Here is a 27,782-nt window from a genome sequence, read left to right as displayed (position 1 = left end):
CACTCACTCTCCCCTCATAATCCACCCGTGATGACGTTATACTGCAGCTCCTGAGCTTCCAGATCTCGCGAGACTATGGAAAACCATCCAGACGGCCTCTCTCTCTCTCTCTCTCTCTCTCGCTCGGTTCCCCCCCTCCTCTCCAGCCCTCCCTTCCCACGCCCCAGTGCGCTGTGGGATAGTGGCACTATAAAGTATATCCTCTCTCGGAGAAAGATAAGAAGCCCGAGACAGGAGGGGGATGAAGATGGCGGACGCCAAGCAGAAGAGGAATGAGCAGTTAAAGCGGTGGCTGGGCTCGGAAACGGACCAGGAGCCTCCCGTTCTGAAAAAGAAGAAGACGAAGGTGAAGTTCGATGATGGCGCCGTGTTTCTGGCCGCCTGCTCGAGCGGCGATACCGAGGAGGTGCTCCGAATGCTTGACCGGGGCGCTGACATCAACTACGCCAATGTGGACGGTCTCACCGCCCTCCACCAGGTCTGTGTCTGTCTGTGTCACGTCGGTCGCCGTCAACAGAACGAGCAAAAAGATCGTTTTCGCCTGTGCTAGCCACTGCTTCGCCCTGCAACACCTGTCAAATGGAAGCCATTCTCATCCCGTTGTTTACCTTACCCAGCGCGGCCGTCTTTTTCGACGCAGAGTGCCGCTACGGAGCAACGCGCTGGCCCCTCTCTCTCTCTCTCTCTCTCTGAGCCTGTTTGTTGGGGTGTTCGTTGCATTCATGAACCGTGCGGACTGTGTTTGCAGTCCGCCCCCCCCTCCCTCACCGAGTGCAAAATCCACAGTGGGCAAAGGTTCGCTTTAAGGGGCTACGTTTTCCCCCCCCGAGCCTGTCCTCCGTCAGTGGGCGCAGTCTAATTGCTGTACTGCTACACTTCAAACTGTAACGTTACTGTTGTCAGCTACCTTTTTTCTTTAAACCGAGTCTATCAGTGTTTTAATGGTTCGTTGGTGATGTTGGGGGAGGGGGGGGCACAAACTAATTTCGAATTGCTACAATCGAGTTGTGCCAGTAGCCCAACACAAATGTTGTCATCGATCGGGACACTCGCTCAGGGAAAACGAATTCCACAATGATGGCAACTACCCGGTCAGCAGTAACAAGGGTTCTGTTGATAAACCCTACACCGCGACTGCGGCTACACTCTGGAAGGGGCAAACGCTGGCTAGCGCTAGTTGGTTAAGAACGTCATTCGATTACGGGCTGTTCTTAAATTCGCAAGGCCTTTACTGTATATAATGCACACATTGACGACAGCACTGCTTTAGCATATTGCCTTAAATGTTGCAGAGAGGTAAACTAGTGCAATGTCAGCCGAGCGGAATATATGCTAACGCTACATTAGCAACATAAGCTAGCTGTCGTTAGCTGTTATGGAGGGTTAGCTCATGTTAATTCATTCGTCCGCTAGCTCCCGAAGCGACGTTTGGTGATAACTAGTCTGTCTTCGCGTTTTACGTTAGGGGACGTTCGTGTTAAGAAGTAACATGTGTGACAAATACTTTACTATTTCACTGGAATGCCAGCGGTGCTATGCTAACTATTTGCCCGCTAACCAGGGTAGCTACGTTGGCTAGCCTCTGTGCGTTCCTAGCCAAATAATGAAAATGGCAGCCCGTTTTGGATGTCGTCAGTCAGTATCGCCAGGTGCTTACCATATATGAGGCTTCTTTTACAGTCGGGTACACGATAAAGTTATTAAAACAACTGTGCTGTGTATCTCTATGTGGAAATGCACTTATTGTACGTCGCTTTGGATAAAAGCGTCAGCTAAATGGCATGTAATGTAATCATAATGTTATGGTAGCAAGTAGGGCTATATATGTAGATTATCTCAAAAAGGAAAGTGCCGCAATTCTATTAGTTATTCATGTGTGATTAGTTTGTTCATTACCTGCTAAGCCCCCGATGTCACATCCCTCTATCCTTTACTGTTATATTACTTTTGAACATATCAATAGTGTCCTGTATCACAACACAACCTGTTATGGTATCAGGTCAAGGGCCATTATAAATGGAAAAAGATCGTGGTATATTACGATAACGACATCAGCTGCTCTGACTGTAACAGAGTTCCTTTCAATGTTTGATACCAACAGAAAACAAACCTGGTTGGTTTTGTAACAAGGACATTGTTATATGTCCTAGTTACATACAATAGACCTTTAGGACAACGTGAACCCCTCTCCAACCCCTACCTAAGCCACAGTTTAATTTATTGCATCTGCAAGGATATGTTCTCCACATATTTGTTTTATAGCAGGGTCTCAAGCGATCTGAGAATGAATGAAATGTATCTGATATTTTAATGCTTGCGTACATTTCCAGTGATGTCACCTTATTAGTCATGCCCACATGTGGGTGTTAGTAAGCCAGAGTGCTGCTAATTGCCCCACCATCCTACATGGCACGTGTGTTGTCCTAGACTTTTACACCAATAAAATACGTTTTCTAAAATGAGTCATGAGCTTTCATCTTGCGTTGATGAATTGATTTATATTTGTGTAAATATTTGCCGCAGGGTTCTTATTAACGTTGTTGTTAAAACAACTGTTCTGCCCTCAAATCTGTTATTATGAAAGGTGGAGTTGCCATAGCCCCCTGTGCAAAAAGGCAATGTGTGCAAACACGGCCTTACTTTGGGCCGATGTCCAAGGATGAGCCGACGTGAGGAAAGAATTGGCAGTGTTGCTCTTCGGCAGAGTGTGCGTGGGTCGGTTGTAGTTGTGCATGTGATTCAGGCGTTTTGCCGTCTCTTTTTAGAGTTAGAAGAAGGCAATGCGTGGCTTTCTGTGTAGAATGCTAATCCCAGGATGTCATCGAAGAGGAGAGGGCCAGACGGTCAAACGGTTTCTTGTTTTTGACAAACAGTTCTTTTTAGATAAATTCCAGAAAATAACAGGATTTTGTGAGGCTGACAAGTGTTTCATTGGACGAGATGCACTTTACTGGTTACGACCGTTGCATTTTGTGCCGTGTTGGATGAGGACTCTCCACAATCTGTGCAGTGGTATCAGTCCCAATGCCGGCGGTGACCAGTGCAGGTTTATAAATACCACCGCCACAGTTCTCCTAACTAGGTTTTAGGAGATGATACTAAGTTTGGGTATGACTCAAGAGTCTGTTGCTCTGCTTTGTAGTGCAGTCCTGGCGTGATCTCCCACCAAGGCCAGAGATTGTGTCATTATATGAGTCACTGGCCTCCTGTCACTTTAAACCGATTTTGTTTGCAAATGACACGCAAACATATTCCCTCCTTTTGGCGTTGTGATCCGCGATTCCGACCACTGCAGGGCCCCTCGCTCATATGGACGTGGTTAAAATAAAGTGACGAGGTTGGCAGAATCCAACGATAATACCTGATGCTTTAAGTGTTCGATCTGTGCCATGCAGCTTTTTGTGATTCGTCAAAGTCCCATTTTCATTGTTGTGATTTGGTTGGCTGAGACTCCCATGCATGACCACGGCAAAGAGGATGCGCGAGCCGGCGAGGACTATCGGGCAGTCGAGTGGAGGTCCAAGATCTCGTCTGCTAAATCTGTCTCGGAGGGTAGCATTCCCAGTCCCGACGTCCAAGCCTGTGCATTCCTCACATGACAGTCGCTTGAAACCATGGCAAAGAGAGAGAGCCGAGCAGACATTCCTCAGCTGTCACCTAAACCCCTCCCCTCAAGCCCTTCTCTCTCTCGCTCTCTCTCTCTCTCTCTCTCTTTCTCTGGCTTTCGACTCCCAATGCAGCGCCACTGAGCCCCATCAAGGCAATTAGTGTGGAGGTAACCGGGGCTTGTCGCCTCGCACGAGGAAATCTCCCCGCTGACCCACACCTGAACTTTTTCTTCAGCTGTGTTGATCCTAAAGGCCGTGGTGACGAGACTCGGGCCAGCTTAACGTGTCAGAGTCGGGTATTACAATGCCTGCTCGCTGTTGACATTACACACCCTCATTACGGCCCCGAAGTCTATGAACATTATCTTGCACTTGTCTCCATGACGACGACTCTGGGAAGGTTGCTAGTCGCTTGTGTTGGCGGATTTGCATGGACAGAGTGGGAGTTGCATAACAGGCTGAGCGGAGAAGGAGTCTCCGGCAGTGCTCAAAATGAGAATTTGTCATGGAGCGATGTGCCGAGCGCGTTTCGTCTTCACCCAGACCAACATCGGTCCGGTCTCACTGTCCGTCCAAAGGGGGACAATCCCTCCATCTCACGTGGAGAGGCCCCCCCTGGGCTGAGACCAGCAAAGCATCACATTGCAGATCTTCTGTTACTCTCGCCTGCTTTGCTTCCTTTTACAACAGGTTAAGTGTCCTAAAAAGAAATGGCTTAATCCACATAGAATCTGCCTGGGCTGCACCTGCCTGCAGAATAACTCCCAGATCCGATGGCTGTTGGATAAATACTACCTAGGCTTACATAAGCTGAGGGTGGAATGTAATGCTGTCATCTTTTCAGAAACAGGTTTTCGTTTTTTGGGGGTGGGTGTTCTCAGCATGTGGCCTAAAGTGGGCCCAGATGGCAATGTTTTTTGGCAATGACGTTTCATTAGGAAGCAACTGCCTTTTAATGTCTCCTATAAATCCACATGGCGTGGCCCCTTTTCAAGTGCACTGATTATAATTTTCTAATTATTTAAATACCTGGTACTTTTAAGTAATGAGTAGCTTTTTGTGTTTCACATTTGTTGTACAGACTCGCACAATTGAGTACGTTTTATACAATCTTATTGTTGAGCTTCAAGGTCCAAGTAGTTTGGAAGTCATTCAGCTTGACGGCAGTGCGGCCTTTCGGTTGGACTGTTTTCTGTTAAAGTGCCATTGAGTTATTGTGCCCTTTGAGGCAGATTCTTTTGAATTGTGCGATTGGGCTGCATAAATAGGATTGACTCGGCCACATGGCATGTGTTGTGCCAGCACGCTCTTTTCTTTTGTTGGCTTCGCGCAGAGAACTTTCTTTTAGCTGCCACCTCTAGGACCGAACCAGCTGAAGAGTTATTGTTATTTTAAGTGGACGTTGTGAAGTTGAACCACATTTTGCATCATCTTTCCAACCTTTACAGTGTCTTCAGGCACTTTACATCCATCCATTTGGAATAAGTCTTCTTTCTCTCAGCCTTCTGCTTCCAGGTTCTTTGTTATGGTTTCAGTCCATTTTACAGTAGCAGCTAGTCGCCCATGCATCTCTAACACGTTGCAGAATACATTAAAATTTAACTTTTAATAATTCATGATCTAGACAGTGGCAGTGTTTTTCTTTGTCTAGCATGAATAGTTAACAGCCTGCCCCCCCTCAAGTGTGATTACCTATTGTCATGTTGTGGTCTCTCATTCTCATCTCAATTGCGTTTGTGTTATTCAGCCCAGCTCAATTCATACAAGAGAAATAATAATGTAATTCTTTTTTAGCCTCTTGATGTCATTTATTAATTCTAACTATCAGCTTCTCAAAAAACATCAGCATAGACTTCGGTAGAGAAAATCTTAATTGCATCATGAATTTATTCACCACATGAGCCAAAACGGGTCTTGCCGAAGTAATTTGTAACCTATTGAGATCACGCAGACGAGCACAACATATAAAAGATGCCTGCATCAATATGGATGAAAGCCAGCCAAACTGCGACACAACGGCGGAAACAATCGTTGATGGACAGAGCCGTTTAGGACTTCTGCCAGTGCCCCACCATTTCTGTCACAGATGTTCTTTGGATCCACTTGTCAGAGATAAACACGATGTCCCCAATTTAATGTCTTGCATAGAAAGTGCGAAAAGGTCACACCGGCACGCAGTGGATTCCAGACGGGCGGTTAATCACGGCCCGATGAGTGAGAGGGAAACATTTTAGCGTCCCAGCTGCCGAACGCGTGTACATATATTAATTACCTGGGTATAATTGGCAGGTCTCTCCTTGTTGAGCTGGCCTCGTTCCCTGCCTCATTCAACGTTTTGCACCAACCCCACAATCAGCAGCAGGAAGTCCTTGTGCTGCTTGCGCGCCGATGCTCCGTGGCGTGCCAGGTCATCTGCCGATTGTGACACGGACCGTTTCCTGGCGCAGTGTCGGCATGTCGGCTTTTGGAAAAAAGACTCGTGCTGAGATCACAAAGTACCTAAAGTATCACAAAGTATCTAAAGGTGGAGTCTGGCTCTAATCCAACACGGAAAAAAAAGACTGCTCAAAAAGTGTGGATCAAACCTGTCAGCCGCCATCACTTAAGTTAATTGAGTTTTTAAATGTTTTAAATGGAGTTTAAAATTGATTTGATGAATATGACGAAGGACTCGGACAGCGTCATTAGAGCTTGTGGCACTTCATTTGTTTGTGTTTCACTATTCAATAAAAAACTGAACAAGATTACGGATTTTTTATTTCTAAGTTAACCATGGGGGGGGGGGAGAAGAAACACGCTCAGTGACCCCCGCACAGCAGACCAGGTCGCGTGAACCCTACGCATCCCAACATCAACCCATGAGCCTCCTGTGGAAAGGCACAGCGGATATTCCAGAGCCGAAGGCCCTCTGAAGTATGTCGGAGGAGCACGTCTGCAGGTTGAAACTGGTTCATTGGGGGGGGGGGGGGTCCCTGAGGAGAATTCCTCAGGAGACTAGACCCGCTGCACGTATGTGATCCTCGCTGACTCCACCGCTCGTTGCCCGGACGCCAAGTTGCGGCGCTTATCCCCCGCACTGGGGGGTGGATGAGGAACAACAACAAGGCGGCGGCGCCGGTGAGGAACCCACCGCTTGTCTGCCCCCCCCACTCTTCCAAGCCGTGCATAGTATTGAGCGGCTGTGAAATGTTCTCGTGATGACTTCAGGCCCGCCCCCCTCCACCCCCCACCCCCCTGTGGCAAATGGCATCTTGTCTTCTGCTCGGGCCAGGTCTTCTCCAAGCTGTCCTGCTGTTGTTGTTGTTTTTTTTTTTTCTTCTTTTGTATTCTTTTATGAGCTGTTTTTTGAACTGAAAACACCTGGATGCGCAGCCTGTGAATTCCTCGTCGTCTTGCGGAGCAGCGACCGCTACGGAGGCCGAGGGCGTCTGTTTGTTTGTAACATCACCCATGCACAGAAAAACAACCATTCTTTCCATTTCATCCAAAGACGGCTGCATGGTCAGCGGGCGAGATGAGGCCTCGAGGGCAGAGCCATCAGCTGTGATGATGTTCAGCCAGGAGACGCAGAACACGATGTCAATACATCCTCAGTTAAAAAAAAAACGATTACTCCAATGATAATTTGGTAGTGCTAATAAAAGGAGGACAAAAACAACGCTGGTTGGATGAGGCTTTGTCTCATATCCGCTTGTAGGCCTCGCCAAATATATTGCTGCACAGTCCAAGGCGGTAATTAGCATCGATTCTTGTTCGCGCTGATCCACCAGTGGCCGTGAGACTGCATGAAGCCGCTCTCTGCTGTGCAAGCCTCCCCCATTAGGGCGCTTGTGTAGAAGTGCGTGCGAGTGATGCGCTTCCTGCAGATAAACAGCGGTGTCAGTAAACGGGCCTGGACCATGACACCCGGAGTACTTTGGCTCGTGATTCAAATGGACTCGCTTAAGCCTCTGTTCGCTACATGCTTTTCTTTCTGCTGTCGTATTTTGGTGATTTGCTGTTTTTACTTTACTGAAACCAGCGTTTTCTTACTGGTGCATTACTAGATGTGTATTCTCAAACTCTTTTAAGCAAAGACAGGAACTAATGATGGAATATAATGATTTTAACCATCAAAGATTTGAACAAAAATCCTTTTTTGTTTTTTGATGATCACAAAATAAGACTGACATTCATTAGTCCTCAAACTCAATTTTATCGCCATGTTTTATAGAGCATAAATGTCAGGTCACTGAGTCCGATTAAGCCGAGATGTTAATTGACTGACTTGAATGAATAATTAATGAAGCACAACCACTCGCGGTTACGAGCCTCACGGTGCCGGCTTCCTGCGGTCCTACTGCTCGTGTTGAGTGATCGCACTGTTGTTCCTCTGTGCGATCAATTTATGACCGAATCATGATCGTCTTATGTTTTACTATCCAGCATATCATCTGACAATATGCAGGGCTGATGGACATTTTGTCTCTGTTGTCTCTGGGGCATCGAATAACACGTTTTGAGCAGCTGACATTGATTATTAATGTGGCTAACCATCAAATAAGGAACTCGCTGGAAATTAGCATCGTACCTCTTTGTATAAACACGGTTGCCCTTCTGCTGTGGGCTTTCAGGCCCAGAACACGGGGGAGGAAGAGGGGTGGGCGTTAAATGTGTGCGTCTGTGTGTGCGCTCATCTTTCCACACTGAGTGGGAGACGTGGGGGGGGGATCAGGGTGTTGGAGATTTCAGGCCAGAGAGGAACAGGAAGTGGCTGTTTATTTTTCTCATTTCCTCTTGGAGGCTCTGCTAGTGAGCCCGCTTCTTCCACTGGCCGAACATACGGCTCCATACGGCCACATATGCATTGCCTGACCAAATGAAACTAAACAAACTAATATCTGTTCCCATTTTTATTTTGAAGCATGCAGTGACTGACTCCAGGTTCATATTTTTGTTCGGCTGCTAAACAAATATAAAGCGTTTATCGGTTTTGGCCAAGTGCAATTTTCCAAATCTGCAGGTTTCATTGTTTATTTGTTTACACATGATGCTGCTATTCTTAAAGTTTAACTCTCACTGTATCCATCTTATCCGGTAATGGTCTCTGGCTCGGAGAGGCACTATGCGTAGTGATGCAACGCCGCTCTGGTGACGAGCCATGTTCTTTGTGGTAATGGCTGTAATTTGCATAATGTCAGATCCTGGCGTCCACACACTGTCCATTTAACCTCCTGCACTTGTAGGCATGAGGGGGGCACAGGGGAACCTGAGTGACTGCTCTGCGGGCTATCCACTGTCCTGTGTGTAGTAACCATCCACATAACAGTTCTATTATATGGAAATCTCTGCGTGGCCGTCCAACCTCTCGTATGGAAACTAATTCGGCCTTCAAGTGGGGCTATTGTTTTGACTGTAGGGCAAAAGCACAAGTGAAACCTACAGTTATCATCTAGCTTGCTTCCCCCCCCCCCCCCTTTCCTCAATCCCAGTCTTCTTTTTCCATGGGAATCCCAGGGCCATATATGGTCGTCCTCAGTAGCAGCGAGAGAGTCGATGTGCATGTGTGTGTAGTCTGGTTACAGCTCCCAACAGGGCTCATCAAGTGGAGGGACCCAGCTGGTCCCCCTGCAGGGCTCTAACACCCCCCTTCCCTACCCCATATACCCTCTGGCCTCATGAACCCTGCCAACAGCACAGGAGCTGTGAGCTCTTTGTCTCCGGCGTAAACACACACACACACACACACACACGTACACCTTTTCACAATGAACATCTCTCCCAGTTACACATTCACTGATACCAATATAATCCTTTCTATTGTCCATATCCTTCCTATATTTTCTCACTGCAGCTTTCTTTGAAGTGGGACCATCCCCCCCCCCCACACACACTTTTCTAACGCTCACTTGCTAACGCGCAGCGTACTCGCATGCAGGCGGCGAGAAGGAATTCCTTTTGAGGAAGTGGCCGCGCGCCTCCGAGCCGGTGACGTAGCCCACGGGGAGGGGCTAAAGTGCCGATGCCTGAAGCCCCCAAGGCTAGGAGAATTACTTATCTGGGAATTTCTCCACTGGTATGCTGGTCCAGGGCCCTGTGCTTACTGGGTCGGCGGATGGGAGTCGTACTACTGTAAGAGGGACGGAGTGAAGTGAGAGAGGCGCCAGAGGAAGCTGCTTTGTTGTCCACACGGTTTTGTTAAATGGGAGAAAACTGGTCTTTGTTTGTTTTTTTCCCAGGAAAAGGAAAAATGTAGTCCCGTGGTACTTTACTGGCCCGAAGAACACGCTGCGACAGCCAACGGGCCTCTGCATTTTGTGCATGTTTGAGTAACCTTATACCACAATGCTTAAATAATGTTTTGTCTTTGCCATCATCCATCTCACTACAGACACTTTACCCTTCTCCACCACACACACACACACACACACACACAGGAGAAATTGGCAAAGGCCTAACTGAAAGCACCAGATGATGGCAAGAGAACGCAAACGAGTGCTTTTAGTACATTTTCTTCGCAATGTCACACTTCTTCATTCACGTTGCAATGTTCTCAAAGGTGCCCCCCCCCCCCCCCATCTTGTTGCAGAACCCGTGCATGTATATTTCACACGTTTGTGAAATTCATGTGATGTGGTTGGCGGGAACTTATTTTATCTGCTTCCCTGAGACTGCTGCGAAAACCACATGGCAAAGACTCCGCTCAATTAGACAATGAAGCGTCTGACTTAATAAAAGTGAAGCGTCATCGACGCAGCACTTCATGCCGGCCAGTTTGTAATCGTGCTGCACGATTGTGTTCTTGATGTGACGCATTCGTGGGATCCTTTTTTCATTACAGCCCCCTTTTTGTCTGAAATAATAAGCTTTTGTGGTACCAACAAGGGTTCCCATGACATTCCTCGCCGCGCGGTCAGATGTCGGCGGAGGGCGATGTCGTGGCCATGCACCACTGCTGTCGTCGTTAAATGTCGAGTATCTGCCTCGCACAATGGGCCCGGGGGGGGGGGGGGGGGGGGGGGGGGTGTATGTGGCCCTCTCGGCGGTAAAACGTGCCGGAGCCACTACAGGAGCCGCTCTGAGGGTGCAACTAAAGGAAGTCAAGGAGGGGAGGGGTCTTCAAGTGTCTCCTTGATGTGGAGTGCAGCTAAATTAAGCTCTAGGCACGATGGTCCAGAAGATAATCAATGTATCCTTTTAACACACACACAGACACACAGTAGCCTTTACTTTACCATCAAGTCTTTTTAAAGTGTTTTTATAGGGATACTGACTAACTTTGTTTTGTGTGACAAGGTCGCAGTAAACGTGATAAGCTTGTTACGATGTCTTTTTTGTAAGCTGGTGGGGCATTATCGTTATTTCCAGTAGACCTTTTCTAGATGTTTTAATAAAGTCAATGTAGCTATCGAAAAGGGTTTGTTATCTAGTCTCCGCCTCTCTCATAATTTCTGACAATCTAGCCATCACGCCTGCGGAAATGAAGCAAGAAACCCAACCTGTGGATTCACAACCTGTTACATAACATTTTGGGGGAAGGAATTAATATCAGCACATTTGCTCATGAATTCATGTTAACTACACTGTGTTTTTATTGGGTTTTAAGTAGCAGTGGCACCCACACATTATTTTTTTCTTTTTGCCAGAAAAGGTTATGAGAATCGCCCCGATAGCGGCTCAAAGTCATGCCTGCAGGACTTTAAAAACAGAAAGATGGCACCCGAGACGCTCCTTTCAACAGTACTTCTTTTTGATGTTTCACAGCGGTTTGCTTCTCCGCGCTGCCTTCGGGGGGGCAATGCGAGCGACCCCCGTGCGCTTTAAAATGAAGTCTCTTCTCTATTTATTTATGTTCCCTACAAAAGCCCGACGAGGTCCGAACCTGTGTTCTCTCTGTGGATTTGTTGCCGTTGGCAGGGAGTAGAGCTTCAGTGCCCCCCCCCCCCCGTTATATCAGGATTAGACTGGTGCATACGATGGGCACGAATCAAGGTACCTTAATTTGAGCTTTGAGCTGCAAAAAGGCGCACGACCACCAGGCGGTGATTCTATTTGGTGCCGCAAAGTGCCGTCCAACTTGCTGCCGTCGCGCTTTAAACGTCCTCCCCCCCCCCCCCCCCCCCCCACGCACACCAGCCCAACCGGTTTGAATGGCTACACGTTCGCTCTGTGAGTCAAGCTGTCTGAATGTGCCGCCGCGACCTCGGCTCCTCCGTGTCGTCCCGGTGCATAAAGCATTTCCTCTTGATTTATACGGGCCGTTGAGGTGAAGTTGGGGTTCCGAAAGCCCACGCTGTCTCCTTATGCCCCCCCCCCGTCCGCCGTGCTCTAGAAGCGAACGGATAGAGGATGCCTTGATCCCGTCCCTCGGACCACGGCCACACACTCACACACACACACACACACACACACACCTGTCAGCCAAACGCACCACGGCCTTTAAGGGATTACCTTCGTTGGGGTCCGATAGCCGACCGGGCGGAGGGAAGGTCGGTGACGCAGCGAAGAGGGGAGGTCACAGACCGCCGCCGCGTTTCGCCTTAATGGGCTTGTTTCCATTCTCGGAGAAGACTTTGAAGAGATAATGAGTGTGTCTGGGATGACTGGGGGAGGATTTAGAGGAGGACACGGAGGACAGCTTTCAGATGGGAGGCATAAAAGCTGCAGCAATCCATTTCTTTTTTACACTCCCGTGTCGGCAGACAGAAAAGGAAAGTTGGTTTAAACGTTCCCTCGTGTGCCATTTCAAGGTTTACTGATTTAAAAACTATTCTTTGCCCTGAATCGCCTTCTGTTAAAAGTTCCACCTGAACATTATCGTTAAGAAAATGAACATATATCTGATCAAATGTTGTTTTTTTTTGCTTTCATCTGTGTTGCTATGTAGAAAGAGATATCAAAAGGTGAAGAATGACCAGATACTGTACCAAAGAAGCTCCACATCCACTTCATGATGTTCCATCTACAAACCAACCTGTTACTCTTTCTTTTCTTCAAATCTGGAAGAGGGACATTTCACTGGTGTGGAGAGGGGCAGGCGGCAGTTAATGTGGCCGTCTACCTCCTCGTTAAAGTCCGATGAGCACAGCCTGTTCACAAGTTCATCTGCACCTGGAGGAACTCTGTGCCTAAGCCCCCCCCCCCACACACACACACACACACACACACACACACTTTCAGATAAGTTCAGTGAGGCCTTTGCAGGCGCTCCTTGCCTCTGGCCATGTACGGCGTTGCAAACAGCCCAAATTTGGACAAGGATTCCAGCCAGAAAGTCGTGTGCCCCGAACGTGAGGCCGCTGTGTTCACGTGTGTCTTGTTGCTCTTGTCAACGCTTCGGTCGTCATAGCAACCCCCGAAAGAGCAAGACTGTCCAGGGTGGAAGGGGCTGGGGTGGCAGAGTTTGTTTTTGATATCGCCAAATGGTGATTGTTTAAAGTGTTTATCTCTACTGATCCATTAACGGCCCCAGCCGATCAATAGATTCCACAGATCGGCGTCTGATGGACAGCTGATGAACCCTGGCTGTGTATGAATATTTGCCTTTTAAAAAAAATAAAAACATTGTGTAGTCCAGAGTTAGAGTTAGAGGCCACTCTCATCACCTCCGTTTCATGATGTGAGTAAAATCACAGCATCTCCCACTTCATTCGTCACAAAGTCTTTAAATAGATCTCTCCCACTCGCAGCTGCTTCTGTGGGCATCGCTTCTTCTTTTTTTTTTCCCTCCCCCTTTTGTCACTGTCATCAGTCTTAAATGGTTTGGATTGGGTTTCAGAATGAAAATGCTTCAACAACATCATGGCTGGTGTGAAGACGATGAGACTGGTGCTTCTGATCCTTTTGGTGGGTGGTCTGCTAGCTGTCCATCCAATGTGCGGCCTCCCTGTTTTTTGCATGTATGAGGTGACATTCCCTGAAGGGACAGCTGAGATCTGCAGGCCGATGGCAGCACCTTCTCCAGCAATCACCTCTGGGGCTCCTCGCGTGCCTTCAAACGAAAGCCAATTTTGACTTTAGCGCGACCGCAGATTGTGGTTTTAAAATGGAATGATTCATCGGGCGAGAGGAAGAGCGCGGTGCGACCTGTGGTTGTTTCAGACGGTTCTGATTTATCACTCTTTACAAACTATGTGGATGACGCGCTTTCCAATGCGAGCCGCTTACTGTAGCGCGGACCGTCCCACTGACACTGCATGCATGCATGCACGGCACGCGCAACGAGGGCCGGTCACGCTCTCTGCTACCTGCGTTGGCCTTACTCTTCTGCCTCTCTCTCGTCTCAGGCATGCATAGACGACAACATCGACATGGTGACTTTCCTGGTGGAGCACGGCGCCGGCATCAACCAGCCGGACAACGAGGGCTGGATCCCGCTGCACGCCGCGGCCTCCTGCGGATACCTGGACATAGCAGAGTGAGTACTGCGAGGCCGGGTTGAGCCGCCTCGGAGGAGCAGCGACTGCATCCGTTCCAACGAGTTGGATTTCTGTAAAAATCATCCTTTTTTTTTTTGGTAGCTTTATTTGTGCGGGCCAGAGTGATTGTCTACCAAGCACAGTATTAGTTTTGGCTCAATAAAAATGGGATGATTATTATTTATTTTTGTCTTAAAGCTCAAAGTTGCACAGCAGCATTCCTCTCACTGGGTGTGGCCACTAGCCGTGGTGAAAGTGACATAGTATTGAATGCCAAAGAGCGCCCTCGATAAATTCAGATAGCATGCCGGACTCTGCACGTCACAGACCCCCCCCCCCCGCGCCGCGCACCGCACAGAGATGTTATCGGAGGATATTTAAACGCACTGAAGGAGCGGAGTTGAACTCATTGTTCAGCATGCTGGGAGTGTGCTGTGACCTGCTTTACTTCTGTGTTACGTTACAGGAACCAGGCTACAGGTTCACTCCCCACTATTATTGTTCTTTTCATAGAAAAGTAAGAAAATGAACATTATAGTGATAAAGAAATCTCATGGGAGGCAAACGTTTTGTTTGTTTGTTGTGATTCAACAGCCTTTTGGAAAACAATAATGCAAAAAAATAAAAATAAAAAGCTCCATAAGCGCTTTGAATCAAAAGGGGGTCCAGCCGGCTTGTGTCCAACAGGCCTGTTGACCCCCGACACCACACTGGGCTACTAGTATTACACAAAACAAGCCGCTTTCTGTTGTCGCATACTGGATGAAAAGGTCAAGTGGGCGGCCCGATGCGGGTGACTAATGGAGAAGTCATGTCGCAGACACTAACCCCCCACCACTCCCCCCCCCCCCCCACTCCCCCCCACCAGGCCCGAGCAGGACGATGCGGCGAAGGTCACTGCGGCCGCGTAAAGCTGGTTGAGACTCCCACAGGGGGGCGACAGAGCACACCGCCTGCACCACAGCGGAATGTGACTGCAGTCTGTCATTCTTTTGGGCAGGGGGGGGGGGGGGGGTTGTTGGTCTAATGAGGAGAGCCTCAGTCTCACCACAGCTTTAACTGCAAGCAGCTGAAGTCAAGATGTTAAATGGGTTAAAATAAATAAAACAAAAGGAGCTTGAGTGTCAGCAGGGGGGCAGACGGAGATCTAAAGGGTTCACTCACTAAGTGGCCTGGGTTTACTGACTGACTGAGCATGAGGTTTTGTACATTTACCTTCTCTGTTCAAACCTGACACCTGTGTGTTTGTGTTGTTGTTGTTGTTGTTGCAGGTACCTCATCAGACAGGGAGCCAGTGTAGGAGTCGTGAACAGCGAGGGCGACACGCCTCTGGACATCGCTGAGGAGGAGGCGATGGGGGAGCTCCTTCAGAACGAGATCAACAAACAAGGTGCGGTGTTTCACGTCACAACCTTCACACTTGAGGGATTCTTCAAAAGCCCACTGGGGAATGGGGGGATGGGGGGGGGGGGGGGCTGCTGCTGCGAGTGGCGTAACGGCGGCTAGACGCACAGCCTTGAGCGGCCCAGGTGTGCGTCTAGCCGCCGTTCACCTTGAAGGCAACCTCAGCGCCAACACGCCGCTGTGAACGCCTCGGTACCATGGAAGGTGATTTTCTCCTCTCAAAGAGATACCAGTCACGAGGTTAAACCTGTTAGCGAGTAGGCGTGGTTTCGTAGTGGCGGAGACGACCTCTGGATCCCCTCCTTGTCTCCGATTAGGGGGAGAAAAAAAAAACACATGGTTTGTTTTTGCCCTTTTTTGACTGAGGATCCTTCGGCTCTACGGAGTTCTGTGGATATTTGGTGTAAAATAATCTTTCCATTACAGTCGGAAAACAAGCAAGGTCTTCTGTTGAATTCTGTTTTCTCTCTAACATCTCATGTGTAAGATGTGCTGATGTGCTTGTTAAAAAAAAAAAAAAAGAAAAAAAGAAAGCTCCACTTTGAACGGCTGCCAGCGCTTCTGCTCTGCTTGTTCTGTGGTTCTACTTAGAGGCCTTTTTATAGACTTCCCAGGAGACCACGGGACATCGTCGGCCTCCCCAGGCCGGCTCCCACCGCCTTCTTTTTAACTGAGCCCCCCCCCCCCCCCCCCCTAGGAAGTCTGGGTTCCTCTTCATCCGAAGCCACTGTTGCCTGAAAAAATCCCAACTCGAGTTTGACTCGACAGCATTTCTGTCTCGATGCCCTTTCGACATCTCGATTACATGTCATTTAGCTGACGGTTTTATCCAAAGCGACCTTTACAATAGGTGCATTTCAACCGTAAGGATACAAACTCAACAACTCACTCTTTTGGCCCGAACCCCGAGGCACTTCCCGGGTTCATATAGTTCATCACAGTTAACACTGACTTGTGTTCCAACCAGGTGTCAGCGACAATAGCGGCATGTTTCCACCTCATGAGACACACATACACACACTGACCCACTTTGCTGCATTTGGCCGGGCCGAGTTTGTCCCACTACTTGACTCTGTAAGGAGTGCTTTGCCTTGTAGCCTTTCCACATGTTTCTAGGATAAAGTTCCATTAACATTTGTGTCTCAGAGTGTAAAGATGCACGCATTCATCCCGTGGCAGCGTGTTGAAAGCATCCCCGATTATTAATAATCAATAGTTGCACACTGCTGGTTCCCCCCTGGTTGACCTCTCCCCGCCCCGTCTCTCTCGCCAGGCGTGGACATCGAGGCGGCTCGGAAAGAGGAGGAGCGCGTCATGCTGAGGGACGCCCGGCAGTGGCTCAACAGCGGCCAGATCCAGGACAGCCGGCACACCAAGTCGGGGGGCACGGCGCTGCACGTGGCCGCCGCCAAAGGATACGTCGAGGTTTTAAAGTAAGCGGCGCCGCCAGGGCTTCTTAAGCTTAGAGGGCGGACCCGGCGTCCAGTCAATGCCATCTGGCTTCTTAAAGCAAATTCTAACGCACTGTTATTTATTTTTTTTGTGTGTGTGTGTGTGTCCTCTCTTGTGCCCCCGTCCTTGTGCAGGCTTTTAATCCAAACCGGCTACGACGTTAATATCAAGGACTACGATGGCTGGACTCCTCTGCATGCGGCGTCGCACTGGGGCAAAGAGGAGGCCTGCAGGATACTGGTGGAGAACATGTGCGACATGGACCTCATCAACAAAATGGTGAGGGACTGTCACGAGTCCTGTCACGTAAGGCAGCGCAGTCTATGTTGTAGATAACTTTTGTCTTATTTCTTCCCCTCAGGGCCAGACAGCTCTTGATGTAGCGGACGAAGATGTTCTCGGATACTTGGAAGAACTTCAAAAGAAACAGAATCTGGTTAGTAGATGCGACTGGTGTTTGTCGTCTCTGTACTTAACGATGTTGTCATATTGTTTTAATAGCGGATAAAGTTCCGTGAGGCTGTTTTGGGTGCCGTGATTGGTCAAAATGAATCAAATTCATTGTGTTTTCCTGGATGCGATTTCCTCTGATAAAAATACTTTGGCTGTGCTTTTTCCAGCTGATAGGTGAAAAGGAAGAAATTAAGAAATCTCCTTTGATTGACACGACGACCACCGAGGACAACAATCAATCACTGAAACCACCCAAGAGGTGAACACCCGCACTCGATTAGTTTTAGGATTATTAAGCCAACTAAAGCAAAGTTCTAAAACTACTGTGATCGTTCGTGTGATTGTGTCCTTCAGCAAAGAAACGGTGCTTCTGGAGCCGGAGAAGATCGCCCCACGCATCGAGACCTTGGAACCAGAGAAGGTGGACGAAGGAGAGGAGGGGAAGAAGGACGAATCCAGCTGCTCCAGCGAGGAAGAGGACGACGAGGATTCAGAGTCGGAGACTGAAGCAGGTGTGTGTGTGTGTGTGAGTGAGAGTGTGTGCGCTCGTTTTCGTCAATTGTCGAATCTTGACTCAAACATCGTCTTCCCCTCTCGTTCCGATCCCTCCAGATAAGAGCAAGCCTTCGGCATCGGTGAGCAACAGCACCACGCCGCCCGCTGCCAGCGTCCCCGTGTCACCTCCGACCAGCCCGACCAACCAGGTGACAACCCCCACTTCGCCGCTGAAGAAGGTGCGACCTGCTGGACAAGAATTCGGCTTTATTAAGAAATCCCTGGTGTCGTTCGAATTGGCCTCTGATTCAGGTTTTAATGGTAAAAATAAAATAAATTAAAAAAAAACAAGCGGGAAGCGAAGCGCTGCAGCAGAGCCGTGATGCGACGGCGCCACCAATGCAGCCTTTAAACCACTTGCAGCAGTCTCTGGCCGGTGCACTTCGGGAGTCGTGTCAGAGACTTCCTTCTGTACACAAATCAGAGAAATGAATCATCCGTTTAGTTTTCCTCCCCCCTTGAACGCAAACCTAATTTCACAGTCTGCCGAGGTTGGGGAGGGGGAGGGGGAGGGGGAGGGGGTCTGCGTAAATGAGTGCAGTTCAGTTCACGCTCCTGTCTGTCCCATAGATAGCCCCTCCCCCCCCCCCCCCTGTCAACGGGTCTTTGCGCTGCAGTTCAACAAGCTAACAAATGTCACTGGGGGGGGGGGGGGGGGGCGCGGCGCGGCGCGACATTTGCGGCTAATTGTCGTGGCTTTTGACAAACATGTCAGCGGCTGCCCTGTGTGGACGATCCGTGACCTGATGGAGTTTCCCCACTGTTGAGTCTGCTGCCCTCTGCTGGCAGGAGGAGGCCAAGCATTTCTCCCAATCTGTTGACTGCTTCATACGTCGACAGGAACACTTCATGGGATGAGGATAATCCGCTTTATTTTTGCAGCACATTAAATGCAGCTCAAAGTTTACATTCAGAAGTAAAAGGTAAACCCCTGCAGCTTGTCACGTTATCTCTGTGATGCACCAGACTGCGCGCACCACACGCCTGATGCAGACCTGAAGAGGAGGGGCTTCTGTCCACTGGACATTTATAGTCAGTCACCACCCATCCAAGACTCTAAATTTAGCCTTTATTTCTTTCTGCTTCAATTCTCACTACGATCTCCTCGCTCACACGTCGCAATGACTTCTTTCTAACAAGAGTTATACAAATCCCTAACAACGTCCAGGTGTTTGTTGGTTCCGTCCCTTATCCCCCCCCCCGGGTTGGCAGTAAGCATTGTGTGGTGTGACTACGCCTTAAGAGTCCTTTGCCTTTAAAGTGTTTCTTTTGCTGCTTTCTGTCTTATTCTGGCCTTTTTTCCCCCCTCTCTGTATCAACCTCTTTCTTGCCCACCCTTCTCTCTCTCTCTGCGTCCCTCTTCCTCCCTCCTCCCTCATACCGGGCTCTGGTCTCGGCTGGCTTTAGTTTGCTTGTATTACTCCCCTCGTGCCCGTGGCGGAGCCGGGCTGTCCTGCATTGTGGCGTCGAGGCTTGCGCAAAACCGGCATTTCTCTAGCGCCCAAAAACCCCACGGTGAGGCATTGGCGTGCAGCGGAGTGGTTCTCTCATCCTACGTGACGCTGTGCACGGGCAAAGTACTCACCGACCACCTCTAACCCCCCCCCTCCGATGCCGACTGTAACTCATCAGCCCTCCGTGGTGTCGTGCTCACTTGTAAACAACAAAGAAGGACTGTCCCGGTTGCGCTCTCGCCGTGTGTCTGTGGTGTGTTTTTTTTTTTTTTTTGCTTCCTCGCTCGTGGCCACATGCATCGGTTTAAAAAAAAATATAATTTAAAAGATGTGATAACTAGCATGACCCCCCTCACACACACACACACACACACACACAATAATGGTCTCTGTGCAGCCCCCTGGAGATTAATCTGCTCGACCTGATTGCCCTTTTGTGTGACTCACCGATGACACTAGCATAACGTCCTCACACTACACTCCGCTGGTTACCACGCACTAAAACCTCTGACCCTCTCAGCCCACTCAGCCTGCTGGAAAGGCATCGACCAAAGTGGAGGACGACCGGAAGGACGAGTCTCCGGCGTCGTGGCGGCTCGGCTTGAGGAAGACGGGCAGCTACGGGGCGCTGGCCGAGATCACCGCCACCAAGGAGGCTCAGCGGGAGAAGGACACCACCGGGGTGATGCGCTCGGCCTCCAGCCCTCGCCTCTCCTCCTCTCTGGACAACAAAGACAAGGAGAAGGTCACCTTGAATCTCTACCCACTGTCCTTTTTCTAAAAATTGTATTTCTTTTTTAAGCCGTATAAAAAAAATTAAAAAAAACACCAGCTAATTATAGCATGTGTGTGAAAATGGAACATGAACTAGTTACTGTTTGATAAACACATCTTCCAATAACAAAGGTCCTTTTTTCTCTTTGCGGTTTCCAGGAAAAGGACAAAGGGCCTCGCTTCGCCTACGTGGCGCCCAACGTTCCCAGAAGGCTCGCCAGCACGTCGGACATCGACGAGAAGGAGAACAGGTGAATCCCGGCAGCCGAGCGGCGCCCCCTGCTGCCCGTTGCAGGCAGTTGGCCTCTGAAAAAACGATCTCATACGTTTTCAATGGGGCTCGGGTTCTATTTATCTACCTATTTTGACCCGTCGAAGCCTGAGGTCTGATTGCAGCTTGTGGTCCCCCAGGGACTCCACCGCTCTGAAACGCAGCGGCTCGTACACCCGGCGGCGCTGGGACGACGACCTGAAGAACAGCGAGGGGAGCGCCTCCACCAACCGAACCCCCAGCTACCAGCGCAGGTGAGCCCCACACACCCCCCCCCCCCCCCTCCTCTATCCTTCGCTTTTGATGATGTCACCGGAGATCTGGGTGTACACGCTTCCGTGCACCGGCTGCTGAGAAGGCTTTTCTCTCCTCGCTGCCACGCAGTCGGTTGCGTGACCGTACCTGTCCTGTCGGGTTTTCCGTGCCACTGAGTTTGCTCGTTACGTTTTCACGGACCTATAGACCCGTCTGATGAATCAGATTCAGAGTCCTTTGTGGCACGAAACCTGCACACGGACACGTGTCGCATGTCATATGGGGGGAAAAAAAGCTTTAATTTGCTATGAAAATGTCATTGAGAACTTCTCCGTTGCTTCTATCCACATATGACATGGATGCTCCAGTAGTTTGTCACAGCTTGACAGTCTTAAAATGTGTACGTTGTTGTGTTATATCTGTGTCTTTGTGTGTGTGTGTGCACCTCCTCCGCTAACATGCCTCTCTCCGCCCACCCGCCCGCCCGCCTGCCCACACGCCAGCACGTCCCACACGCTAGCACTAGGGCGGAGCAGCAGCACGCGGGACGTGCCGGCCAAGTCTTCGTCCACCTCCAGCTTGGACCCTAACACCTGTAACACTAAACCCTGGCAGCCGCCCACCTCCCACTACCAGTCTTACAGCATTTACCGCAGGTACACCAGCCTCCTCGCCTGGGGCCCCGCCCTCGCCACACCCACCTGTCCTCTCCGACTGTGTGTGTGCAGCGCTGCAGTTTACCGTGATGCATTCAATGTTCACATGAAAATCACTTAATCCACAGTAGAGATTTAGATGTTTCCCACTCAGTTTCTTTGACGCCTCGGTGTGTTCAGAGACGTCAAGTTTCAAAATGTCCTTTTTTAAATCAATTCTCACTGTTGTTACGTGGAGAGAACTAACTGAACGTTTATTCCTTCCTAGAAACCCTCCCCCCAAAAAATGATCTGTTCACTAAGAACGTTGGAGCTGCTTTTCACAAATTAACAGAGCAATATCACTGCAAGGTTTCACTATTAATGTATTTTAAGTATTTAATAGTTTCACTATTAATGTTTAAAGTGCAATGGTGATTTGAGACCAATGTAAGTAAAGTAAATGAATACAAATACATTATGATAATATTTGAAGTAAATTCAGAATGTCCCAAATAAAACTTCTCAGAAAAAAAAAAAAAGATTCATACAAAAAACAAAAATTTATGAGACTAGACAAATAATTATAGAGCATCTTGATAAATGATTTTGATTAACATGGCTGTTATTGCCTGCTGACAGTGTTTTTATCTTTACTTTTTGTATTGACATTTTTTTTCCTCCAGCGGCTCTTTTGGCAGAAGACACGAGGACCTGAGTTCCTCGACCACCTCCACGACCCCCACCACCACCACCACCACCACCGCCACCTCATCCGTTACCTCGCCCACAGGCCATCGCAGCCTGCTCTCCGGCCTGGGCTCCTCCTCCACCCGCACTGGCTCCACCAGTCTCACCAGCAGGTACGCCGGCGTTTTTATGTCTGCTGCAACATCTGACCTTCTGACCTTCGTGGCGTCGCTTGACAGCGACTTGAGGTGAACGAATGTTTTGGGCGCGGCGGGCCTCCTTCTAAAGACCCGTGTGTGTGAAGCAGGTACTGGTCAGAGGAGAGTGCAGACCGAGAGAAGGAAAAGGAATCCGCCGCGGTCATCCCCACCATGAACACTGGCTCCACTACGACCAGCACGTCCACCACCACCAGCGCCGTCTCCACCACCACCTCCACAGGCGTGGTCACTGGCTCAGAGAGACGCAGGTACCACCAGAACATTAAAAAAAGTAATGGAATACCACAAATACATAGTCCCCCCCAAAACACCTTCTATTATCCTTAAAATGGTTTCAATGTATTGCAAACCTTTTCATCTCCAATAGTAATTTGTCACATTCTGAATATTCTGACAATACTGTTTAGTTTTATTTTTTACCTACTGTGTTTAATTACTACATTTCTTGAGGCTATGCACAACACATACAAAACAGCCACCTGTCGTGGTGGGAGTGGTATTTTATAATGCTCCACATTCCAGGGCATCATCATCATCATCATCATCCACCACCAGCAGTTCTTGAAGTAGAAATCTGCTTCACATATTGGCCAGTTTTATTTATAAAGTGTGTGTGTGTGTGTGTGTGTGTGTGTGTGTGTGTGTGTGTGTGTGTGTGTGTGTGTGTGTGTGTGTGTGTGTGTGTGTGTGTGTGTGTGTGTGTGTGTGTGTGTGTGTGTGTGTGTGTGTGTGTGTGTGTGTGTGTGTGTGTGTGTGTGTGTGGGGTAGATCATACCTGACGCCGGTGCGAGACGAGGAGTCAGAGTCCCAGAGGAAAGCTCGCTCCAGACAGGCTCGACAGTCGAGGAGGTCCACCCAGGTGAGGTCACCGGCACCGTCCCCCCCCCCGCGCCTTTCATTTTTATTACGCGTTTTACGACTAGAATAAGTACCATTTTAACAAGATGGTGCGTTACTCTTCCTGCAGGGTGTGACTCTGACTGACCTGCAAGAGGCGGAGAAAACCATCGACAGGAGTCGTGTCCCAAAGACCCGGGAGGAGGAGAAGGAGAAGCAGGACAAGGAGAAGCAGCAGGAGGAGAAGAAGGAGCTGGAGGTCAAAGAGGATGATTACCGGTCAAAGTACCGCAGCTTCGAGGAGGTGCGTTTCTGCCCCGAGCTTCACTAACAACGTGAGCGACTCGTTGCATCGACGCCTTGAATATCTCAGCCTCTTCCTCCCTCCCAGCGCTACCGGCCTTCGTCTTCCTCCTCTACCTCGGCCATCTCCACAGTCGGCACGGCCTCCCCCCCGTACACCAGCACCGCTCCGCCCTCCGGGCCCCTCAGCCGGCCGAACAGCCTGACGGGGATCACCTCGTCCTACAGCCGCTCCTCCAGAGACACCGAGAAAGGTCAGTGCCCCCTCCTCTACAGCAGCGCTCCCCTGATCTCACCTAGAAGTTGTTTTTTTTTAACTGCTATCTGCTGCACTGGGTTTAATGGTTTCAAGTTTTTTTTTGGGCCTTTCCGCATATTTAAATTCAAGTGGTCCCGAGAGAAAACTTTGTCTGACAAGTAAACGCCATAAAACACGCGTCGGTACCAGCGAGTCACTCCTCCCTCAGCAAATAAATCCACCAAGCATCGATGGGAAAATAGGAAATGGGTTTTTAGCCTTTAAGGAAGGAAACCCTGGTCTTACTCCACAATCCTAATGGCCCCTCTGAACTCCAGCCAGGTCCAGTTATTGTCCTCTTCGCTTCTTTTTCAAGTGGAATCATTTCCTCGCTCCACCTGAACTTCTCCATCTCGCCCCTTGACCTCTTGTTCAAGCTATTTGAACAATGTTGATGTCAAAAAATTAAGCATCAAACTGCTCCCGTGAACTACGGACCAGACGTGGGCACAGAAGCACTGTCACACACAAACTCTGTCAAAGGCTCATCAAGTAGCACTTGATGCCCGTTTACTGTCTAAATCGGCCTTTCTAATTGGCGCCATGGCAACCGCATCCGTCCGGTTTAACGCGCCGTCGCTCTCTTCGCCGCTCGCACAGAAATGGACCGGAAGGAGGAGGAGAAGGAAGGCGAGGACAAGTCTCAGCCCCGCTCCATACGGGATCGCCGGCGGCCCCGCGAGAAGAGGCGCTCTACTGGCGTCTCCTTCTGGACACAAGAGGTTAGCGACGGGAACATTTAAAGCGCCCTTGATCAGGTGCAGGTGTCCATAACCCGTCTGTTCCTCCTTGATCGTTTGCATGCTAACCTTTTTTTTTTTTTCCTTTTTTTTTTTAATTCCAGGGTGATGAAAATGACCCTGACCAGCTGTCCGACTCGGAGGACGGAAGCACCAAAGGAGAGACCCAGGTAACGAGAGACACACACACACACACACACACACACACACTGAGTGGATCAAACAGACTTTCTAAGCCTTCCAGCCAAAACCAAAGTCCTATTTCTCTTCTGTGGCCCCCGACCTCCGTTTGACTCTTGCCCTTCGTCATTTATTCTCAATCGTGCCCCTTCCTCCTTTGATATTCACCTGTCCCCCCCCCCCCCCCCCCCCCCGGTCAGATGTGATTCCCCCCCCTCACACTAACCTTTTCCGTCTCAACGTCCGCAGCCTTTGAATTTGTGTAGTTTCCCTCCTCCGTTTCAATCTTCTGGTGATTTCTATTGGTTGCGGCAGGAACCTTGGAAACCAAACGGGGGGGTTTTAATCTCAGGCATTCAAAGGGAAAGAAGTGTGGGTCACTGGGGTCAGACCACACACGCATGAATACACACACACACACACAAATCCACCTGAAAATGAATTTATACCTATCCCACTTTATCCAACATGAACCAGAAGAACATCCATCAATGTCAACTACTGCACGGCTGTGATGTCATAAATGCAACTTAAAAAAAAAAACTTCATTTAACATTGGCTTTTTTTGCTTTCTTCCAGAGTGACAGGTTATCACATACAGAACGGTATGTTTGACACCCCCCCCCCACCCTCCATGTTATCAAGCTCTTTATTGTTATTATTATCCCTCCTATGCTCTCTCGAGTCACCGCCTGCTCTTTCTCTGCAGCACAACGTGCTCAGATCGCAACGACATCCTCTCCAGCCGCGGCTACGGGGAGAGCCGGAGGACTTACTCCAGCCGACTGGACCGGGACGACGCCACTGACTACAAGAAGGTGAGAGTGTGTGTCTGTGTGTGTGTGTGTGTGTTTGTGGTTTTGATACGTATGTAGTTCGCTCGTTGCACGTGTTGACTTGTCCGCTTGTTTTTCCAGCTGTACGAGCAGATCCTGGCTGAGAACGAGAAGTTGAAGGCCCAGTTACGCGACACGGACCTGGAGCTGGCGGACTTGAAGCTGCAGCTGGAGAAGGCCACGCAGGTACCCGCCAGCGCTCTCTGCTTCAGCCGAGCGCCACGCCGCCCGCCCGCCAGCGTCCCTCGTAACCCTTTCTTTTCCCTCTCTTCACCCTCCTCTGCAGAGGCAGGAGCGCTATGCCGACCGATCACAGCTCGAGATGGAGAAAAGGGTAACGACTCAGTTTAATAAGCTCTCTGTCGAATGTCCCCAACATGTGTGCCTCCTGTGTTGTAAGTTGATGAAACAGCTGGTAACACTACCGATGGGTTTATGTCTGAAGGTAACAAGCAGGCCCCAATATCATCTGGGTAGTGGTATGATGTGAACCCGACTCTTTGTATCAGTCTACTCTCTGCTGCTGGCTGCCGTGTCACACATGTAGTCAAAAGGGGGAGGGGGGGTGGTCGAAGGGACTTCCTCCCTCCTCGCCACCCAGAACACCGCCAACTTCTCTCTCACCTGTTGTAGAACCTCAGAGGCAGCGTGTGGTCACCTCTTCTCCGGATTGCTTACTTTTTTGTTGTTGTTTTCCTGCGTGAAAGTGTGTTCATCTCGTTGTATGCGGGGGAGTAGAGCAGCAGGCTGTTGACGTGCTTTTTTTTTTGCGGGGGGTGTCCGTGCATGTGTGTGCGTGTTCATGTTTCTCACTCATTCAGTAATGACGCTGACGTCTTCAGCCACAAATCCATGAGTCCAAATCCATTCTTCTTTTTAAAGCCACAACAAAGAACTCCCATTATAAATCCCCATGTGGAGGCGGCTCAGAGTCCCCCACCTCCCTGTGTTTGTATATCTCACCACATAAATTCTAAATCCACTGAGTATGTAAGTCTGTTACTGAGTGTTGCTTGCAGACGCCTCACCAGACTGTGTGTGTTTGTGTGTGTGTGATTGTGCTACAGCTGCCCCCCCCCCCACCTCTTCTCATGCTGTGTGTGCAGCCACGGTGCTTCTTGCTAATTGTCCTGTGTGAAATATGCTGATTGCTAAGTGAACCTGCTTCCCCCCCCCCCCCCTCTTGCAGGAAAGAAGAGCTCTAGAAAGGAAGATATCTGAGATGGAGGAGGAACTTAAGGTACTCCCCCCCCCCCCCACACACACACACACACACACACACACACACATTTTGTCTATTGTTGTCTATACATACCTACATAGATATATACATATTTTATATATGTATATCCATTAATGGAGTCTAAATCACAGAGTGTGGACTTGTGAGAACAGCTGTAATGCAGATTTATTACAGCTACGGTCTCATTTCATACGGGAGACACGGAGCAGTGAGACATGGCAACAAAAAAAAAAAAGAAGCCTCTTCCTTCAGCTTGTATCCACACGTTCAGGAGTGTTAAGGATCACATGTCCAAGCACAGCGTTCTTGTTGTGGCTCTCAGTGCACCAGATTGAAGCATTTGTCTTTATCTTCATGTTGGAATATCTGGAATTCATAGTTACTCCAAGCTGTGAGAAAGCTCTCTATCCATCTGAAGTTGTAAACGTTTTTCATGTGGCGACCTTAACATTTCACACGCCATGCGAGCGCTCCTCCCCACGTTGGACTCCTCGCTAAACGCCGCCTTCTTCTTCTGTTTCGGGGAAGATGTCAGGTCAGCTGTTGTGATCCATGTTGACGTAACATTTTAAGCTCTTCTCGGGCAATTAAATGCTCCTTTTTGTTTGTTTTTTTATGCAGGGGACAGATGTTTTGTCCCCGTTGCTGTGGTAACCGTGTTTCACTTTGCGGCAGCTGCTGATGGCGTCGGGCCGAGTCGCTCCGTCGCTTTCCTAAAGTCTGTCCCCGTTTTCTAACAATCTTCCTCTTCTGCTCCCCCTCTTCTCCTCCTCCTCCTCCTCGGCCCCTCTTCTCTTATTAATTTTTATTGTCCTGTTGTCCATTAAACATTTTCTCTCCTAATTTGTTCAAACGCCCTTTTTTTCCCCCCACTTCTGCTTATTTTCTTCTGCTGTGGTTTCCTTTTCTTTTCTCTCACTTTGTTTTCCCATGTTGTTGTTGTTGTTGATGTTGTCCCGCCCCGCCACCCCCCCCCCCCCCCTTTTGCAGAACCTCCCCCAGGTAAAGCAGGTTCAGGCCCTGCGGCAGGTCAAGGAGCGGCTGCAGGCTGAGAACCGGGCGCTGTCCCCGAGTCTTGGCGAAGCTCTCGCAGTCCGCCTGCAGCCAGCTGCCCACCGTCGACCTCTAAGCCACGCCCATCCGTCCGCCACCACCCCCCCCCCCCTCCCCTCTCTC

General features: G+C 49.4%; 1 protein-coding gene across 1 annotated transcript; it reads left to right on the top strand.

Annotated features, from left to right (window-relative positions):
- On the top strand, positions 1-27,782 carry ppp1r12a (protein phosphatase 1, regulatory subunit 12A). Its single transcript, XM_037460050.2, is given in 27 exon segments — positions 1-478; positions 13,874-14,004; positions 15,277-15,395; positions 16,683-16,842; positions 16,996-17,140; positions 17,223-17,297; positions 17,482-17,573; positions 17,669-17,826; positions 17,927-18,048; positions 19,844-20,068; positions 20,257-20,348; positions 20,509-20,622; positions 21,127-21,279; positions 21,945-22,121; positions 22,256-22,417; positions 22,938-23,028; positions 23,137-23,310; positions 23,398-23,563; positions 24,208-24,329; positions 24,452-24,517; positions 25,107-25,132; positions 25,237-25,345; positions 25,445-25,549; positions 25,650-25,697; positions 26,553-26,603; positions 27,597-27,674; positions 27,676-27,782. Coding segments are annotated over 27 exon segments (3,258 nt in total). The 5' UTR covers positions 1-241; the 3' UTR covers positions 27,736-27,782.

The sequence above is a fragment of the Pungitius pungitius genome, chromosome 2 (assembly GCF_949316345.1).
Source record: "Pungitius pungitius chromosome 2, fPunPun2.1, whole genome shotgun sequence".
Classification (NCBI taxonomy): Eukaryota; Metazoa; Chordata; class Actinopteri; order Perciformes; family Gasterosteidae; genus Pungitius; species Pungitius pungitius.
This window is presented reverse-complemented; position numbering and strand designations above follow the sequence as displayed.